This window comes from Emys orbicularis, chromosome 1 (assembly GCF_028017835.1).
Source record: "Emys orbicularis isolate rEmyOrb1 chromosome 1, rEmyOrb1.hap1, whole genome shotgun sequence".
In the NCBI taxonomy this organism is placed as follows: Eukaryota; Metazoa; Chordata; order Testudines; family Emydidae; genus Emys; species Emys orbicularis.
In genome coordinates this window covers 82,401,402-82,422,847 of record NC_088683.1, presented here as the reverse complement: position 1 = coordinate 82,422,847, position 21,446 = coordinate 82,401,402, and the positions used below count along the sequence as shown (strand labels likewise).

At 43.2% G+C, this 21,446-nt stretch overlaps 1 protein-coding gene across 1 annotated transcript; it reads right to left on the bottom strand.

Annotated features, from left to right (window-relative positions):
- Positions 1-1,319: 1,319 nt before the first annotated feature.
- On the bottom strand, positions 1,320-19,745 carry RLIG1 (RNA 5'-phosphate and 3'-OH ligase 1). The gene is made up of 7 exons (XM_065400996.1): positions 19,656-19,745; positions 17,024-17,141; positions 16,144-16,239; positions 8,502-8,618; positions 6,754-6,951; positions 3,401-3,570; positions 1,320-1,510 (listed from the first exon to the last, which is right to left on the bottom strand). Exons 1-7 carry the CDS (start codon positions 19,743-19,745, stop codon positions 1,322-1,324), a joined length of 978 nt encoding a protein of 325 aa, XP_065257068.1. The 3' UTR covers positions 1,320-1,321.
- Positions 19,746-21,446: the final 1,701 nt, after the last annotated feature.

The following is a 21,446-nucleotide window of genomic DNA, read 5'->3' as shown; positions in this document are numbered from 1 at the left end:
CCAGCTCCATTGAAGTTACAATAGTTTGACACCAGAGAAAGAGAGAAGCAGACTTTTCAAAAAAGTTACTAAAATCTTGTCATTAGTACTTCAGATGCTATAGATCTAGCAATCAATGTGAAAACTTGTCTTATTTCCTCCCCACTTGTTTTGCATATTTTATGCTTTAGTTCAGAAATGACAGCAGGAGAGATCAAAGGATTTCAGCAATCCTGGGGTGAGGAAGTCCTTGACTACAAAGCCAGACCTGCTGCCTGACACTACTGCACAACAGAAAGAGTTGTAATACTTCAAGGCAATGAATATATATATATATATATATATATATATAGTGTGCTTAGATGTAAAGCTAATTTAATTTATTTGAAAACTGTTAATATTTTTATAGATTTAGTGTTGGTGGATGTATGGTACATGCAGAGCACAGATGTAAATAGAACCAAATTGTGAGAATACACAAAATTTGAATTGTCTATTTTTCTAAGTTAAGTTTTTGAAACATTACATGCTGCTCTTGACAGTTATTTTCTAAATGGTTATGGACTATCACATTCCTTTTATTTGTCTGTTTCTACAAAGCATTTTCAAAATAATTAAAACTAGTTTACTTTTCACTATTTATGCTAGCTTATTAACAAAAAAAAACCAGTTTGTCCCAAGAGATTGGATAATATAAACAATTTCACTACTTGGTTTTCAAGCTGTAGCACACTACTGCAGCATGGGGGGGAGGGGATTACAAATATTGTGGAATGTTTAAATCCAAATAAAAAATTGTTACAATTGTAAACATTTTTAAAAAATGTAGGGCCTGATTATGGTCTCACTTACTGATTTAAATCTGTGTTACTTCACAGATATAATAGAAAGCATTGGGCCCAAACATGAGTGTCCTGTGAGTTGCAGTTTGACTTCAGAATAAACTGCAGGCTGTAAAAATTCAGAAACTCTAAAAGTTAGCTGACTTCTGTTTTTGTTTTAAAACCATCACTTTCTGCTTCACTATACAAGCCCCTGGAAGCAGCTAACATTAAACACTGTCCTCCTCTTAGCCCCAACAGTTTCAACATTTAAGGCTCTTTCAAAACCAAACAACAAATGTGCTGAAATCTAAGAGAGGGTGATCTATTTTGGATTTGCCTTTACTGTTCTTTTGCTTCATATTATTGATCATATTTATGCCAATCATTTGCATTGTAGCTATGGAGCTCCCTATGCCACAATTATTTGCAAAAATATCCACTTATATTGTAGGCAAAGCAGGAGAAGAAGGTACAATAATACATATGGCAGCCACCTCTGAAAAGATTGTTTTTTCTCTTTAAACATCAAACTTTATATCTTTTAGTCTACTGAACCTCTGCCCATCCAGCTTTGAAAAATGGTTAAACAAACACTTTGGTTCAAAGTCACAGTCATATTTGGTCCTATTAACAGCAATGACAACTGGTTGAGAATTCAGATATGTCTCTGGAATTGGCCAGCACATACCAAGATGATGTCGATGGAGCTAAGAAGAGAGAAACAGGAGATCAGTGTAAACATCCTCATACATTTGACCACTTATTACAAATATCCATCACTGGTAACTCAACAGCTAGCTGCTGTGGTCACTGATGTCACGGTTTTGACAAATCATTTACAAAGCTCATAGCTCTTGTACACAGTGTGTGAAACTTATATGTCAAATTGCTTCTGGAAGTTTGCCATATACCACTTCAAACTACTAACTTTCCTACAGCTGAAGTATAACAACTTGTTTTAGATAGCAGCAGGAATTCAGACATTAAAAGTGAAGAAAAGCAGGGGGATAGGGATCTCAGAAAAAGTAGGTAGCAACCATTGCAACTGCTGTGATGAAAACTAGGACAGCGTTATATTTTTTAGCTGTCATTTTAATGTGATTTAGCAGGTGAATGTGAAAAGTGGCAGACTACATCACTAAATAGTCCTCCACAAACCACAGTTTGAAGACCATTCTTGCAGAAACAATGCCAGCTCATTTTGATTATTATAAAGTGATCCCTTGTTTTATAAGGATCTGTTCTTCGAGTGCTTGCACCTGTCCATTCCAATATAGGTATGTGAGCGCTCCAAGCCACTGACCCACAGAAAAAAATCAATTGCAGGCCCCACACAAGTAAAAAAACAAATTAATTTGTGTGAGGGGGGGCGGGAGTTTAAAGAGAGAAATATAAAACATTCAACTCACCCGCTCAGGTGAGCATGGAGGCTCAGAGCTTCCCCCTGCATTGGCGTGAGCCAACATTCGTGGCTTCAGCCCCACGGGGGAGGAGGGCGAGGGGACAGCACCAAGACTTGCCACAGGCTGGATGAAATTAAGCAATGGCCCGGATCTGGCCTGTGGGCGGTAGGTTCCCCACCCTTGCACTAGGGGAAAAAATTCCAGCAACTGTGCTCAGGATGCGCACACATCCACATTGGAATGGACATGTGCAACACATCTTAAAGAACAACAGTTACAGAAAGATTATAATAGGTTTTTTTTTAGCACAAACAAGCCCTTGAAATAAAAAAAAAAAAAAAAAAAAAAGCAAGCCTTAATTGTTGGGTGCTACCTCCACAGGACAAGACAATACAGGGGTTACCCATTATTTTGTCTGTTTTCAATTAATTGTTCAAACTACTGGCATAATTTATTTAGGGTGGAGGCAGGAGTTTTATACATTGTTACTTGCTGAATATTTGGACCTATTATGCTAAGACATTTGTGTGCTCTTCTTGGCATTCACCTTAGAGACCTTGAAGGGGGGTGGAATGTTTATTGAAAGCAATGTATAGGATAATGGCAGGTGGATTTACCTCCATCAGCATAAGTGACTATAGCAGTTTTTGAAGTTAATTTGTTTTTATAACAGTTAATAAATACCATAAGTATTGCAAGGAGTCCAATATAGTTTGAAAAGCTACATCACACTGCAGTTACAAAAAGGTACAGCTGCTGGGCAAGAGAGCCATGTGTTCCGGCTACAAGAAGTGAGAAGTGGTATGTGGAGTGCTGGAGCCCTCCTGCCCCCGGAAAGAAACTGGGTAAGATACTCCAGTTGGCTTCCCACTGAAGCTTGTACTGGGAGCAAAGATAGGTGACTAGTGCCTAACTCACAGTTTATGTTGAAAATTATCACACTGGCTTGTGAGGAGCCGATCAAAGCTGTCAAGTGCTAATTTGAAAAATGATCTCACAAAGTAGCTAAACTGATTCTCACCCAACTAGAAGTAGTAGTGCATATGGTGTTTTAATCCAGTGCCTTTTACACTAGTTGTTTTGTTCTTGAAGTGTTTCAGGGGTTTTTTTGTTTAAAAAGCTCATAGCTCTGTTTAAAAAAAAAAAAAAGTTTTGGGGAGTGCAGATTCACTCATGACATTCTAAAATAATTACCTTGATTAAATGTCCATCATTACAATGCCATACAATTCCTTCAATTTTACCCTCTCTACAGCTTTCAAACCAAGCCAATATATCACTGTGCTTCAGCATAGGTGGATTCTTTATTTCAAATGCTCCATGTGGTACAAGAAGATGAACAGGGTGCTTCTTGCTTCCTAATCCTATATATATATATATAAATAAAAAAAAAAAAATAATCTGTTAAATCATGTAGTCACTGAAGCCAAAATTTCCCTTATTTTTATTACTTATTACAGCCACATTAAGAATGCTGTCACAGAATATTTCTGTCAGATACACAGGATTGGCCTATAAAACACGTTGAATGAAATCCAGGCTCAGCTGAAATAAATGGAAATTTTTCCATTGATTTCTAAAGAGATAGGATTTCACCCCTTCTTTTCAGCAACAGAAGTAGATTTCCTGTCCAGGGTAACGAGGGATATTAATTTTTATTTTCATATTAGGGAGACATAACAAGTCTTCATAATTTTCTGATTCCACTGTAACTTCTTGCCCCATGCAATATTATGACATTACAAATGTAAGCCAACAGAAGTACAGTAGTGTATATAGGCTGTATTCTCAGTTTTAAAGGTACAACTTCTAGGAAATTAAATAATCACCTCTGCAGTTTGTATGGCAAGGTGCATCTAAAAAACAAGTATTTTTTTTGTTTTTAAAGAAAACTTGTGTGTAGATAGATATCTTTGATTTTTGACATGATTCCAAATGTGTCCTAGAACAACACTACTACAACCACCTTATTAGAATCCAAAGGAACTACACCTTGACATGCTTACCACAGAAAAAACTCTCACAGTTTAAGAACTAGAGAGTTCTTAAACTGTGTTCTTAAACTGTGATTTACCCTTAACATACTATTGTGGTGAGATACGTAAACAGCAAGCTTTATATATTTAAGCTCTACAGTTACCAAATGAAAATAATCTAAATTAGATTAGAACATACTAAGTCTCTGTTGCAAGCTAAGAGATTTCTGCTTCAATATGCTCTGAAGAGCCACAAGTTAAGACTACTTGACACAATACTCCTGGGAGAATTCTGCACCACTGTGCACATGCAGAATTCATGTCCCCCACAAATCCCCCCCCTCCTCCTCTCCCCGCGACAGAATATACATTTTGTGGGAGATGTGCTTCAATTACATCTTTCATCCACCAGGGGTTGCTGTGGCACCAGAAGAGAGGGCAGCTAGCTCACAAGCTGGAGCAGGGAGGGGTCAGAGACTGCCTTCCTCACAGCATCCTGGCTATGGGGCCAGGTGAGAAAGCACAGAATATGGGGGGGGTGGACAAAGTGGGGCACACAGGGCTGCTGGGGGGGAGGGGTGTCACAGGAACTAGAGGGGTGACAGCATTGAGCCAGGGCTCAACAAGAGTGGGGGCTACAGAGCCACATGGGAACATGTGCAGATATGCCTGGCTGAATGGGGAGTCGGGGTGCAGGGAAACACTGGGACGGGGCAGATGTGCCTGACTGAATGGGAGAGGCTAGGGGTCAGCCAGGGTCTGCATGGGGGAGGTTCCCCAACATCCCCTCCCCCCTCAAAAAAAAATAAAAAACCTGTTCCATACTTCTCCTACCCACACCCAACAACCCTCCAGGTTCACTTTCAAACTCCTCCTCTCTCCCTCAGCTGCTCCGTTACCCCTGACTCCCCCAAGCCTTTCCACTGCTTCTGAGGAGTATGGGAAATATGTTTCTGTATTGTAGTTTAAATGAATTATTATTCAAAGTTCTGTATTAATATGCTTAGCCAGGAATCTGTCAAAAAAACATTTGCTGAATCTTTTTTGTTGTTTATTGTTACAGACATAATTGCTGGCAGGTATTTTGAAATAAATTACCAAAATAATTGAAACTAGCAGGATTATATAGTTATTTTGACAAAATATGCAGAATTTTGCAGAACTTCAAAATATTGTGCACAGAATGTTTAATTCTTTGGTGCTGAATTCCCCCAGGAATAACACAAACTTCATGTGTCGTTATTGAAGTTATAATAGGGATGGTATAGTAGAACTATAGCATACTCTTCCTGCCATGCTAGGACAAAAGCTGTTATGTTGGGAATAAACTGTTACAAGTAAGCACATGTAACACTCCAAAGCCTATTTAACCTGCTCATTTTTAAACTGTGTTATAAAAGAGAGAGAGAGAGGTGATCATTTTGTTCTATCAATTTATATATATATATAAATAAATATTTCCAGTGAAGTGTAATTTAATGTTTGTTTCCCAAGTGGTGTTGCACCCTTCTTTGATTCTGAGAAAAGATGTCTGTTTAAATGGAAAACAAATGTATATGCTCCAGTCATTCATCCAACTTCACTGCAGCAGCAGTTCACCTCAACCCAAAAGGAAATTTTTTTGTGGAGGCCTCTTATTAAAAGTTAGCAGCACATCACTGACTGGCTTTGGAAAGTGGAGCAAACATTGCCCCTGCTAGTTCAAGGTTATGTCTTCACTACAAGAAAGAAGTGTGTTTTTGCATTATGATAGCTATCTTGATGTAAAATCCTAGTGAACACATAGCCTGGGTAGTTTTTACCTGAATGTAACTAATTAAGGTCAACCCATGTGGAAGGCACAGGGATTAACTTGACTAGCTACACAGAGATAACAACTACAGTACTATATCAATTTAGCTACCTTGTAAAAACACAGCTATTGTTTGTAGTGAAGACAGTTGTAGTCTTGCATGGAGGAGAAGAAAAGTATCTTAGTGGCAACCCTTTGGAATTACATGCAACAGGTTGGGAGGGGAGAAAGAGATAGTTAAAGAGACTGTGTGCATTGTGCGGAAACTGCCAATCACTGAAATATCTAATAATATCTCTGTACTCCACCCTTTGGGCACTACTGTAACTATCCTCTCTTTTTCCTTTTTAAAGGGTTATAAGTGGGGTTCTCAAACTGGGGGTTGTGACCCCTCAGGGGGTCACGAGGTTATTACATGGGGGGGGGGGGGGGAGTCCCGAGCTGTCAGCCTCCACCCCAAACACTGCTTCACCTCCAGCATTTATAATTGTGTTAAATATTTTTTAAGTGTTTTTAATTTATAAGGGGGGGGGGGTCGCACTCAGAAGCTTGCTGTGTGAAAGGGGTCACCAGTACAAAAGTTTGAGAACCACTGGATTATAATATGTTAATAAGCCATTTTGGCAACGTAAAAGTTGCTTCTAATTCATGGAGCTTAATGAAGTCATTCCAATCTCTTATTTTGTAATTAAGAAACACCATACCATTCACTCTCAATTAAAACACATTAAAATATTTAAGGTTTTAATGAGTATTAAACAACAACACGTTATACTTGCCATATGGATTTGCATTAATATTAGTTCCAATAAGCTCCAGTGTTTGTTCCAAAAGATCTGATAATGGCACAGAACTGATTTCCAAAAGTCCAGGATCATCAGCATGGCACTTCAATATAAGGGCTATTTCAGCCTCATAATTAACAACAGATGAATGCCAGCAATATTGTTTGCTATTTTTCTCCACTGGCACCCAACCTATGAGAAAACATTCCATTTTACTTCTTGTCAAGGCACATTAAAAGCTGTACATGCATTAGAAAGTAGCTGTAAACTATAGCATTCTACTAATATGAAGAGCTACATGTCTAATTATATTTTTACAAGGAAAATAAACTTATCCCAAGGACAAAGTTACATTGTACCTCAAAAAAATGTGTCAAAGGAATTTAACAGGGACAACTGTGTCTTTTGGCTCAAAGCTTTGCAAATCAGCGAGGCCAAATGCCACAGGAAAAAAAATTTCTACGACAGCGGAACAAAGCACAACTGAATAGTGAGTAAATGACATGTTAGGAAGGGACTTCCTGCCTATGGTGCTATGCAGTGTAGTGTAGTGATATCGGTCCCAGGATATCAGAGAGGCAAGGTCGGTGAGGTAATATCTTTTATTGGACCAACTTCTGTTGGTGAGAAAGACAAGCTTTTGAGCCACACAGAGCTTTTTTCAAGTCCGGGAAAGGTACTCCCAGGGTTACAGCAAAATTCACGGTGGAACAGATTGTTTAGCATAAGTAGTTTGCACATATTGTAAGGGATCATTAAAGGCAGAGTGGTCCGTTAATACCTCTGCAGTCATAGGACAAAGAGAGGGGGTTAGTGTTGTAATAAGCCATAAATCCAGTCTCTCTGTTCAGTCCACATTTTTAATGTCTGGCAGAGTAATGAATTTTTGTTCCCAGGCTTGTCTTTTGAAAGTGTTGTGCAGGCTTCCTTTGAGCATGAGGGACTGATAAGGTCAGATATAGAGTGATCACTTTGTGAAAAGTGTTCATCAACAGGTGCGAGTTCATTGGAGAGGGTAGTGATTGGCTTCACCCATAGGCACCGACTTCCCCTCTGCCCGGTGGGTGCTCAACCCCCACCCGCCCCTAGCCCCACCCCTTCCCCGTCTCTGCACCGCCCTCGTCCCACCCCCCATTCCACCCCTTCCCCAAAGTCCCTGCCCCACCCCAGCCCTGCCCCCTTCCCACGCCCTTCCCCCAAGTCCCTGTCCTTGCCCTGCCTCTTCTCCGCCTCCTCCCCTGAGCGTGTCGCGTCCCTGCTCCTTCACCCTCCCTCCTGGAAATTCCTAAGCGCTGCCAAACAGCAGGAAGAGCAGGGACGTGGCGCACTTGGAGGGGACGGGGGGGAGAAAGCGAGGGGTGAGGAGCTTGGCTGCCGGTGGGTGCGGAGCACCTGTTAATTATTCCCTGTGGGTGCTCCAACTCTGGAGCACCCAAGGAGTCGGCGCCTATGGTTTCACCCACACAGTTGTTATTCGGGCAGTTAGTGCTCTGGATGAGGTACACCATAGCTTGGGGTAGGCATGTGTAGGATCAATGAATCTTGAAAGGTGTGGTGTGGGAGGTGTTGATCATTTTAGCAGTGGAGGTGTGTCTTCAGGTTTTGCATCTATTCTTCTGGTAGGGTCTGGTGCCATTTTGAGTCCTGTTCTGTTGGTATTTTAATTCTGGGCCTAATTCTAATCCACTTTAGAAGTAGAGAAAAGTCCCCTTTTCATTTAAACCAGACTGTATGGTATATACCTGGAATGTGTCCATTTTCATCAGGCAAAGGGTTTCCACTGGATTGCTGGATTTCCTTTGCTGGAATCCAGCATTCTGGGACAGGTCTGAAGTCTTCTTCAATATTCCAAATAAATTCTAAAAAAAAAAAAAGTAATATTTATTTTGTGACAAAACATTAGCTAATTCTACCATCTGATCATCTTTCAAAGTAAACATTCAAATAATCTGACATAGGAAGAGTACCAGCACTTCTGTAGTTTTTTGTTCAATTTTTGTTTTTTAAGTAATTTGGTCTACTAAGATATTTAGGCAAAGAATTTCCATTCCCACAATCCTGGACTTCTGGGGCTGCTCTCCTCGCTGCAGCTCATGGAGGCAGAGCAGCCTTTTAGCGCTGAACGGTCTGGCCAGAACACCTCTGTTCCTGCTTGCTGCCAGATTCTCTGCAACTGCAGCAGCAGACAGTGGCAGGTTCTTTTGCTCCTGCCCTACCTCTAATTTAACTTCTTTGTTCAATTTTTGGCCAGTGGGGAGCAGTGTTCTCCCTTCTCAGAATTCCTCCCCCTCCCTGAGTCAGTTAACCCTTTGGGGGTTCAACCTCCCTGAACCGCCACTGCAGTGTTCCCCTGCTTGTTCCTCCAAGCTCGAACGTCTACACGGCTATTAAACAGCCCCTTAGCTTGAGCCCCTGAGCTTGAGTCAGTTGGCACGGGCCACCCACGGATGTCTAATTGCAGTGTAGACATACCCTCTGACAATGAGTTTCCCCCTCCCAGGGACAATGGGACTGGGTGGGAAGGATTCTGAGAAAGAGCTTTCAAGAGGGTCTTCAGGTCTTAAGGCAGGCAAGCCGCAAAAGATCTCACCAAAGCCACAGCAGAGTTTCTGCACTCCCAAAGCGCATTCAAAAGGTTAAAAAAAAAAATCTAAAAGGCAAAAAAGGGAAAGAAAAAGCACATTAAAAAATCCAGAAGTTATGAGTCCTCTGATTCCTCTTCCTCCCCCACTGAGGAAGATGAGCTTTCTGACTCTGAAACCTAAGCAGACTCCTGTGAGTAAACTTCAGAGTAAATTTCTCCCCTCAAAATCCTCACATGTGGCTACAATATCCCTTCGCTTCTCCCTCTGAGGAAGTGATTAGGGATGAATGGAACAAGCCTGAAAAAGGCAAGCATATTATAACAACAATGACCTCAGACTCTACAACATTCAAGAACCCAAGGGCTCTATTACTGATAAACCAAAAGTTGATGCCAATGTAGCGTCCCTCACCAGGGATATGATTATTTCCTCAGAAGTGGAGTTCAAGCCTAAGGAACCCACGGATAGAAAGATGAAGGCCAGTCTTAAAATGGACTTTGAAGCTTCCTCCACCACTCTCCAAGTATTCTTGGCTGCCACCTGCTTTACAAGAGCATCTTTTTCCTGGCTGTAAGATCTCAAGGCCTTTAAAGAGAGAGATCACCCTGACTTTTACTCCACTTTAAAGAACTCGCCCTAGAAACAGTGTTTGTAGCTGATGCCTCAGTGGTTGCAATGAGGTCCAGTAGCCAGGCGTCACCTATGGCTACAACCCTGGAAGATGGATACTCACTCTAAGGCTAGGTCTACACTGGGGGGCGGGGGTGTCGACCTAAGATACGCAACTTCAGCTACGCGAATAGGGTAGCTGAAGTCGGCGTATCTTAGGTTGATTTATCTGGCCGGGAGGACGGCGGTGAGTTGACCGCTGCCGCTCCCCCGTTCACTCCGCTTCCGTCTCTCGCCGCGGTGGAGTTCCGGAGTCGACGGCAGAGCAATAGGGGTGTAGACGCAATAAAATCGATCCCCGATAGATCGATCACTACCCGCCAATCTGGTACCCTAAGACATGCTTAGGGTACGTCTACACTACAATCTGGCGGGTAGTGTAGACGTACCCTAAGCATGTCCTATGCTCAGCCAAGTTTACAGGCTCCCTCCTTTTTGGAGAAAAGCTGGATATGGTGGTTGCTGACAATGTGGCTAAATCCAAATATTTTCTCCCTTCCCACTAAGTGCCCACAGAAAAGAACAGAGATTGGCATTCAGAAAGAAGTGCACCTTTCCTCTTCCCCACAGAGAGTCAGATTCCCCAAACAATGGAATTAGGGAGCGGGGTGGGGAAGGAAGAAACAGTTCAGCGTGACCTCAGCCTCACTGAAATCCACTTTATGACAAAGATCTCATAGGCCTTCACCAAGAGCTGAAGCAAGGGGACAGGATTTCTCATTTCGTAAAGGAATGGTTTTCATCGACCACAGACAAGTGGATCAGGGAAATAATAAGCCAGGGATACTCCCACAGGCTGTGGGCTCCACCCCATCCATTCTTCATCCAGTTACCCAGCTCTAATGACCAGACAATCCTATCCTGAATGAAATATCTTATCTTCTGGATATGGGCATGAAACTGTACAGAAGTGCACAGGGGGTATTTGAGCCATTCTTAACATCAAAAGGCTCAACAAGTGGATGAAGAAGACCCTGCCCACCAATGTCATCGCTGTCCTGGGGGACTTCTTTACTTATGTATCTGCTAGATCTACTGATTTTCATATCCCCATCAGACAGTGCCACCGCAGACTTCTGAGGGTTGCCTATGGCAGGAAAGATTATCAGTACCAAACTCTCCTGTTCAGCTTGTTTCAAGCCGCAGGGTTTTTACAAAGATGATGTTGATGATAATAGCCACAGCCAGGTCATAGTGAACTCACCTGTACTCTTTCCTGGACAACATGCTCATCAGAGTTCCAGCGCAGTCAGCAGCACACAGGGCTATGTTTCAGACCCTCTTCAGATCTCTTCCAGGTGCATGGCTTCATCATAAACGCCAAAAAAAGTGCTCTGGTTCCACCCAGGAATTTATTTTCTTACTCCAGAGCTGCAGGCATAGCTCTATGCCTCGAATTGCTAGGACTCCTTGTGCTGTGTATGAGGAACACTCCATAGGCACAATCACGCATCAGAAGTCTTCAGCCTTTATATTAAATGTGTGGGACCACTCCCCAGAACACATGAAAGATCAAGTACAGATTCCAACACATGTATTCAAATGATAAGAGAAGCTCTAACCAGCGTTTTTATGCTGACCATCTGCATAAATGGAGAAGGTCACAACTAAGTTACAATTTGGGCATGAAAGATAAAATGTAATAAAACTTGGGCAGAAAGGAGGACACATAGGTAATGTAATTGGTAACATTTTTGTTATTTAGGGATGTGGGATAATGTGATAGGTTTAGTACATTTGAAGGAGGTAGATAGCTTTACCTATATAATATAAATGAAAAACAGTGCTCTTTGGGAGCCATTTCTGAACTGCAGTTCAACATCAAGCTGCTGGAACTTATAGCGGTGGTCAGTCCATGGCAATAACCCCAATGATATGCCCATCTGCCTGCCAGATCCTTTAGTCTTTACAATGGACTCCAGCCTAGAAGGCTGGGGTGCTCACTTGAAGACCCAAATAGCCCAGGGCCTCTAGACTGAGAACCTCAAATGGCTTCAACTAACAGCCTGATTATTGAGAACGAGACATTCAAGTGCTTCTGTCTGTCCTCCACACTCACTGACTGCTTTAATCTAGCAGCGTCTCAATACTAAAGCGTACTCCCCTGTCTGGTCAGGATTTAACAACATGGTGCCAGGAGCACAATGCAAATCTCAGAAATCCAGGAATTCCAATCATTCTGGACTTTCTCCAGGAAATCATAGACACAGGCCTTCAGCCCTGCACCATTGCACGCCAGATATCTGCTCTTAGTAGCATGTTATTCACAGGATCCTCAGACTCCCTGCAGACAATCCACAGGTGGCTAGAGTCCTTAAAGCAGTCTGATTAGCCAGACCAGTGGTCAGGCCACTCTTCCCAAAATGGGACTTTCTGCTAGTTCTGTACGCCCTGACAAGCCTCTGACTTCAGTATTAACCTTTTATTTATCCATAAGACTTATTTCTTAATAGCAATTACGTCTGCCAGGCAAGAGTCTGTGCTGGCAGACGTACAGGAGCCTTACTGCATGTTCCATGAGGACAAGATGATGCTCAGGACACAGAATCCTTTCTTTGTAAGGTAAGCTCTTCCTCCCACACTTCCCAAGTGTTCCTCGCACAATACAGGGCACCCCGCCTATATCGTACCGAGGGCTCAAGGTGTGACCCTGTCAATTTAGGCACCCCAACCCTCTCCCTCCAAGGCTCGGGGCGTAAGGCACCTACCCTTTCTCATGGGGCTTAGGGAGAAACCTGGTCAATTTAAGTACCTGCCCTTTCCATGGGGCTCAGAGCTTTACAGGTCTGCATGATCTTTTCCCAGTGAAAGAGACTTACACAGCTGTGCTCTAAACATCTATTTATTAGCAGCACACACAGAGTACATATACCATGCAAATCTCTTATGCTCATCACTCCCAATATACAGACAAAATTCACCCGATCGCCAGTCAGGATCCACTCATCTGGGGATTTCTGGTGATGCCTCTGCACATCACGGTCGTGCAAAGGGGTCAGAGTTCCAGAAGCTTGATGTTGAACTGCAGTCCAGAAATGGCTCCCAAAGAGCACTGTTTTTCATTTATATTATATAGGTAAAGCTAGCTACCTCCTTCAAATGTACTAAACCTATCCCACATCCCTAAATAACAAAAAATTTTACCAATTACACACTGGCACCTGTGTCCGCCTTTCTGCCCAAGTTTTTTTACATTTTATCTTTCATGCCCAAATTGTAACTTAGTTGTGACCTTCTCCGTTTATGCAGATGGTCAGCATAAAAACACTGGTTAGAGCTTAACTTATCATTTATTGAATTTCTTTCTGTATCCTCCCTAATTTCCCAATGCCTGGGTGTGTCTACTTTACAATGCTGGTGGTTATAACTCTCGTTAGGGACATTCCTGAGGTGTGGGTGCTTTATCAGGAGCAGAACATTCTTTTTTTCAATTTTAGTGGTGAATTCCCTCAGTTTCACCTAAGGCTGGTTTAATATTGGGGGAGCAGGGGAGTGAGGTTGATCAGGTCTCAGGCCTACACAAGAGGATGTGCATCCTTCATTCTGTTCAAAACCACAGCATCCAACTAAAAAAGGCACAACATCTTATATGTCAAAAGAGCATTGAAAATCTCTCTCAAACATACAGAATCCACAAAAATACCAGGCTCCCTATTCGTGTCTTTCCACCCAAAATGCCAAGTACTCGGAGCTCTCCAAATCCTCCATCGCTAGGTGGATTAGACTATGTATTGTGGAAGTCTACAAATCATCAGAGGCTCCTGTCCCAGAAGGGATCAAGGCACACTTCATGAGATCCTTAGCAACCTCATGGGTGGAACAAGCATCTGCATCCACTGTGGAAATCTGCAAAGCAGCCACTTGGTCTACAGCCAACCCCTTCATTAAGCATTACGACATGGACCTTCTATTTTCTGCAGAGGCCTCCTTTGGCAGGAAGATGCTGCAAGCAGTGACCCAGAAATAAATACAGACTCACAAAAAGTGGGGTACTTCTTTCCTACCGAACTTTTGTTTCATAACCTCCCTACATCTGTTCACTGTTTGCTACTTTCCAGATGTCCAGCACTGTGAGAGATGCTAGGCTGCAGAATGGAAAACTTCTTACTGATAATTTCTTTTCTGCTAGCAGCATCTCCCAAAATTCCCACCCTGGATAGTTCATGAGTCAAAGGTCAGATATTAAGTGGAATCCTTACCATATGACCATCTTCCTTGGTCTAATGTACATAGCTATTCCATTATCCCTGGAATGTTTTTTAATAATGATGTTATGCAAATTTTTCATCTTGGGAATAACTCGTTTGGCAGCAAGCAGGAGCAGAAGGGCTGTGGTCAGACTGCAACACTAAAACACTAATCTGCCTCTGAGAACTGCAAAAAGAGGAACGAAGCCCCATCTTTAAAAGAGGAAGAAGGAGAACCTGGGAAACTACAGACCGGTCAGCCTCACCTCAGTCCCTGGAAAAATCATGGAGCAGGTCCTCAAGGAAACCATTTTGAAGCACTTGGAGAAGAGGAAGGTGATCAGGAACAGTCAACATGGATTCACCAAGGGCAAGTCATGCCTGATCAACCTGATTGCCTTCTATGATGAGATAACTGGCTCTGTGGATATGGGAAAAGCAGTGGATGTGATCTATCTTGACTTTAGCAAAGCTTTTGACAGTATCCTTGCCAGCAAGTTAAAAAAGTATGGATTGGATGAATGGACTATTAGGGGGATAGAAAGCTGGCTAGATTGTCGGGCTCAATGAGTAGTGATCAACGGCTCGATGTCTAGTTGGCAGCCAGTATCAAGCGGAATGCCCCAGGGGTCAGTCCTGGGGCCAGTTTTGTTCAACATCTTTATTAATGATCTGGCTGATGGGATGGATTGTACCCTCAGCAAGTTCACTAAGCTGGGGAGAGAGGTAGATACGCTGGAGGGTAGGGATAGGGTCCAGAGTGACCTAGATAAATTGGAGGATTGGGCCAAAAGAAATCTGATGAGGTTCAACAAGGACAAGTGCAGAGTCCTGCACTTAGGACGGAAGAATCCCGTGCACCGCTACAAGCTGGGGACTGACTGGCTAAGCAGCAGTTCTGCAGAAAAGGACCCGGGGATTACAGTGGATGAGAAGCTGGATATGAGTAAGAAATGTGCCTTTGTTGCCAAGAAGGCTAACGGCATATTGAGCTGCATTAGTACGAGCATTGCGAGCAGATTGAGGGAAGTGATTACTCCCCTTTATTCGGCATTGGTGAGGCCACATCTGGAGTATTGCGTCCAGTTTGGGGCCCCATACTACAGAAAGGACGTGCACAAATTGGAGACACTCTAGCGGAGGGCAACAAAAATTATTAGGGGGCTGGGGCCCATGACTTACGAGGAGAGGCTGAGGGAACTGGGCTTGTTTAGTCTGCAGAAGAGAAGACTGAGGGGGGGATTTGATAGCAGCCTTCAACTACCTGAAGGGGGGTTCCAAAGAGGATGGAGCTCGGCTGTTCTCAGTGGTGGCAGATGACAGAACAAGGAGCAATGGTCTCAAGTTGCAGTGGGGGAGGCCTAGGTTGGATATTAGGAAACACTATTTCACTATGAGGGTGGTGAAGCACTGGAATGGGTTACCTAGGGAGGTGGTGGAATCTCCATCCTTAGAGGTTTTTAAGGCCCAGCTTGACAAAGCCCTGGCTGGGATGATTTAGTTGGTGCTGGTCCTGCTCTGAGAAGGGGGTTGGACTAGATGATCTCCTGAGGTCTCTTCCAACCCTAATCTTCTATGAGTCTAGATATCCAGAACTGTGGGAGATGGCGCTAGCAGAAAGGAAATCCTTGATAAGAATTTTTCTGTTCTAGCAATGAATTTCCATTCTAGCAAAAGAAATACCATGAAGGAGACATGCACTCAGAAAAAGTTTAGTATTTAATACTAGCCCAGAGTGAGGATCAAGTGACTATTTAGCCAAAATTATAATGATAGTACATGGAGATAAGTAAAGTCATCACAGTATTTGAAAAGAAATATAGAAGTTTTGAGCCGGATCATTAATATTTCAACATAATACTGGTTTTGTTTAACCAAAGGTCTTTATCTCAAAGAAATACTTCAATTACCAAGAGAAAAAAAGAGAAAAAACCCTCACTGACCTTTTGAGTCTTCCATTGAATACAGGAATCTTTTAAACCTTTTCTCAGATAGTTGGTTGGGTTTTCTATCCAACCTCGCCCAAAGATACGGCTGCCCTACAGGTTTCACAATTACGAAAACAACAGCTTATTTAGATATTAGCATGCAAGACAGGATTTCTGCCATTAAAATGGACAGTTTAACATGAGAGGTAAAATATCCAACAGTAAATATTCTATTCCCTCCTGCCTTCAAAAAAAAAAAAAAAAGTCATATAAAAAGAGGACATATTTAAATTGAGGTTAATTTGCTCACTTATCAGAAAACCTAAGAGCACTGTGAACAGTACCTTGCTTACTTAATATGATGCACAAACTCCTTGAAATATATATTTAAAAAACCCACAAAACAGATATATGCATATTAAAAATATACTTTCAGTAGTACGTGAGAACAGGAGGAATTTTCAAGAGTTCATCAGATATTCATTGAACTACACTTTTTCCTCGCACCTCTGCAAATAAAATACCGTCTATCGGACTTTCTGAGAAAAAAAAATTCTAATGACAAAATGCCAACCTGACTAGCCAGGTAAAATAGTTTTCTTTGGCTACCAGGTTAATTTAAACAAGATCATTTTCACCTGGACTTTGGTTTCACAAGCTATACGAAAATCCAGAACAATTTTACAGCTAGGTGTATCTTCTATAAAATTACAGTATACTTACATTATCAGTTACTGCATAATTTTATAGTAAAGCCATATATTTTTTAATGTGAGAATCTGAATTTCCCAGATAAAGGAATGCAATAAAATGTGAAATCAATAAAAAGAAATTTATGCACAATTTACGGGTACTAATCAACATGAGAAGTCTGCATACAAATCTTCCATATTACCTTTATACGTTGTTACATAACAGCAGGTTCCATCCACCTTCTCAGTTGGAATTGCATTGTATATATCTGCATCTAACGCCTTTCTATTTATGGTTTCAGTTGCCAAAACTTTAAATGGCTGAAAAGACAACAATTATTTAAACCTCACTCCATAACTTCCCATACGGACTCTAATATATTATAATTGACATCCACAAATCCAGCATCATTTTTTTTATTCCTAGTTTCTAATATTGCCTAAGAATGCAACTATATCACAATATATTACAATCTGAAAATGCACCAAGCCAAACGAATAAAACTATCACACCTGTTGTCATAGATAAAGAATCATTTAATGAGGCTGCTTCCCTCCTTTCTATCCTGGGTTTATCTTTAGGAACAATCTGCTCCCCCGCTTTGAAGTAATGTGTGTAATGTAGAAGAGTTCCAGCCTGGTGCTACAGAATTTCAATAGATGCCTTCAAGACATAACCATGGCAACAAAAGTTCCATGCATCATTTGAGGGACTAACTGCTCCTAAACTTCAGTTTAGAGATGGAAGCCCTACTAGTACTAAAATGATTGTGATAATAAACATACCAGAGTGATGGAAGCTGGTTAAAGCAGACACATTTTGAATAACATAATAAAGATTGTAGTCTTGAACTAAACCTTTCTTCCTGAAAGAATAAAGAGGTGAGTGTTCCAAGGAGTCTGAACAGACACCCAGTGGACATTGTGAAGTTGATATTGTTTTCTGAGAAATGGTGTTGGTAAGACTTCTAGAAATGGGTTTAGATGAAGAAAAATCATTTCTGGTAAAGGTTACTTTTAAAATATTCTCCTGTAGAATAATATCCTTTCCCCCACTCTTCTTTAGACTGTAAGCTCTTTGACATAGGGGCTGTCTCTTTCACTATGTGGTAAAGCACCTACCATGATGGTGCCCCAATGCTGGTTGAAGCCTCTAAGTACTACGGTTATTGAAATACATAAGAATAAAGAGCCTGATTCTCTCCCTGTTTTGCACCTTCTACAGCAATCTACACCTGTGCATCATGGCTGTAAAATGCTACTTGATCAGATTAGTACACCTACATTGCACTGGCGTAGATGAATACAGAAGGTGCAAGACAGGACAGAATCAAGTTCACACTTCTTTCCTTCCGTTTCAGTACATATATACTTAATCTTCTGTTCTTCCACATAATACTTGACTAATTTTTGATAATTATGCATGTAACAAGTTCTTACTTTACCCTAACCTTCTGTCCGTTTCTTACAACGGTAAGAAACAGTAATGTAAGGAAGAAAACACACTAACATAACCACAGTCAAAATAACATTAGCCCCAAGAACTTAAACGAACAAAATATGAAACACCAAATACCCATATCATCGCCCTCTTTCGGGTCTGCAGGAGCTAACTCCTTGAAACAGAGTTAGGACTGGATCCTGCAAGAGCAGGGATTTCACAATACTTGCTTGCTGGGTTATAAACTCCTAAATCCTTTTAACAGGAGACAAAGGCTACGTCTTCACTACCCGCCGATCCGGCGGGTAGCAATCGGTCTATCGGGGATCGACTTACCACGTCTAGTGAAGACGTGATAAAATCGATCCCTGATCGCTCTGCCGTCGACTCCGGAAATCCACCACGGCAAGAGGCGGCAGCGGAGTCGGCGGCAGCGGCCGACTTTCCCCCCGTCCTCACAGCCAGGTAAGCCGACCTAAAATACGCAACTTCAGCTACGGTATTCACGTAGCTGAAGTTGCGTATCTTAGGTCGGACCCCCGCTGTAGTGTAGACCTAGCCTAAGAGAACCCATCAGAAGTGTTATGTGACCAATTATTTCCATCAGAGTTAAGGAAGAGTGATGCCAGCAGGCTACCCCTGAAGTCATTGGGGTATATCAACCAACCAAAGCCTCAAGCAAAGGCCTCCTCAGAAAGATGCTGAAGAAAAGTGGGCTGAAGGAGGATAAAGAAGAGCAAATCACCCCAATTACTTCTCAAAAAGAAATCATCATTCAGATAAGGTTTTATTCCACCTGCCTTACCCTCAACCTGGTATGTGGACAGTTCCCTATTGCTGCCTTACACAATGAAAAGATTAATGGATCCACCAAGAATCTCAAAGATGCACCAGGCATTGCTAGAGTTAGATGTGGCTGTAAGTCTCAAATGCCCTTGTCCCCAACCAGCCCACTGCAACCCCTCCTCCGCAGCACCCTGAGGCTCCCCGCCCAGCCAGTCCCACCATCACCCGGATACCCACCACGCCCCTCTTCCCCTCAGCACCCTGAGCCCCCCCCAGCCAGTCCCACCATCACCCGGGTACCCACCACGCCCCCTCCTCCTCCTCCTTCCCCCCAACATCCTGAGCCAGCCCCCTCATCTCCCGGGTACCCACGGCACCCCTCCCCCATCACCTCGGTACCCACCGCGCCCCCTCTTCCTCAGCACACGCCCCCCGCCAGTCCCTCCATCACCCGGTGTCCACCACGCCCGAGCGGCTTCCTCTCCTCCCCCACGGCCAAGTAGCTCCAGCGCGACCCCTGAGCTCGCCCCTCATGGGCGGCAGGTCCCCTCCGCACCCGCGGCTCCTGCCTCTGCTCGCTCGGGCGGGCCCAGGCGCTGCCCCGGTACCTGGCGCTCCCGCTTGGCCGAGGGCTGCTCTTTCACCTGCGTCACAAACAGGCAGGGCACCTTCCGCTGCACCGAGCCCAGGCGGCTCATGGCCCCGGCTCCCCTCACGCGTAACCGGACCGAGAGCGGAGCCGGAGCCGTCTCCCGCCGGCAGGGCCGGGTCTGCAGCGCGCGCTGGGAAATGGAGTTCGAGGGGCGGCAGCCGCCGAAGGGCCTCGCGGCCTGCAGCTGCGCCCTGCGTGTGTGTGAGTGTCCCGCCCCCTGGGCCCGGCGGGTGTGTCTGTGCGAGAGTTGTAGCCTCCCCGCCGCAGAGGGACCGCTCATTGCATCGGTCGCCCTCTGGGTGTTACAGGCCCGCACTCTCCTGCTCTAGGGATGGGAGGGAGGTTAGCCGTGTGGGTGTTACAGCCCCACCCCCTGCCCTGGGAATGGTTGGGGGGTAGCTGTGAGGGTGTTACAGCCCCACACTCCCTTGCTCTAGGGATGGTCGGGGAGTAGCTGTTAGGGTGTTACACCCCCACATGCCCCTGCTCTAGGAATGGTTGCGGGGTAGCTGTGTGGGTGTTAGAGCCCCACAGTCCCCTGATGTAGGGAGGTGGGGCAAGAGCCTTCCGCTTGTGTGTTGCAGTTGGAGACCTTCATCGTCTGCCTCAACCTTGGTTCAGCTCAGAAGTAGCCTCAATGTTGTAAGCTGCCTCTGCTGCAGTAGCTCAGCTCCATTTTCTACATCTGTGTTGTCCGTGGCTTTCATTATTCTCTATTCAGTAATGTAAATACATCTTTACTCACTGACTTTCCAGGCATGGAAGGGTAGATGAAACTCAGTGAAACCTGGTTATGGGAAAAGATAGAAATGAGACATTGGGTATATGGACAGGACTGGGCTGAGAGCAGTGATGGCTGCTTTCTCAGAAAAAACATAAACTAAATATATGTCACTGGAAAATGTTGCTGGTTCCAACTCAATATATTGTGAGGGTCCTATCCTATTTCCCCATGTAAGAATTTCTCAAGTACTAGCATGTGCTGTATGGTACTTCTTTGTGGAATGCCAATTTCCTAAACTGTTCTCAACAAGGCCTATCCAAGTACCAGGACATTTTATTATTTATTTTATGTATTTATTATTATTGTTAACAATACCATTTTTAATATGGAGGACTGTGTGGAGTCAAGACTTCTGTGTTCTATTCCTAGCTCTCCCACAGACTTGCTGTGTGACCTTATGGAAGTAACTGGTCTGTACCTCAGTTTCCACATCCATAAGAAGTGGAATAGTGCTCAATTAACGTTTCTAAAGTGATTTGAAATCACAGAGAGAAAGCAGAATCATCTCAGGTCATAAACATCACAAAATAATTTGATTTATTAAAACTAATTTGGTTCTGGAGTTGGCCTCTGCATATTTCTTATTATGAGATAAACCCACTGGCACTGTTGAGCTTCAGAAATCTGCTGGAAAGCAGCACCCACTGAGATTCCTCAAACACCCTCTCACAGCTCTGAATATTTGGATCTGAGGATATAAAAGGGCTATGCAGAGCTAATTATTTCAGTTCTTTTCTTACCACAGCCAGTCGATAAAAAGTTCTATATGCATATAAATAAAAAGAAAACAAGGGAAGAAGAATTGGGACTGCTAAGCAGTAAAGCTGGGGTGGAGATCAATCTAGGAATGGTCCAACACCTAAATAAATACTTCACCTCAGTTTTTAATAAGGGTAATGAGGAGCTTAGGGATAGTGGCAGAATGGTTAATGGAAATTACTATATCCGAGGGGGATGTCAAAC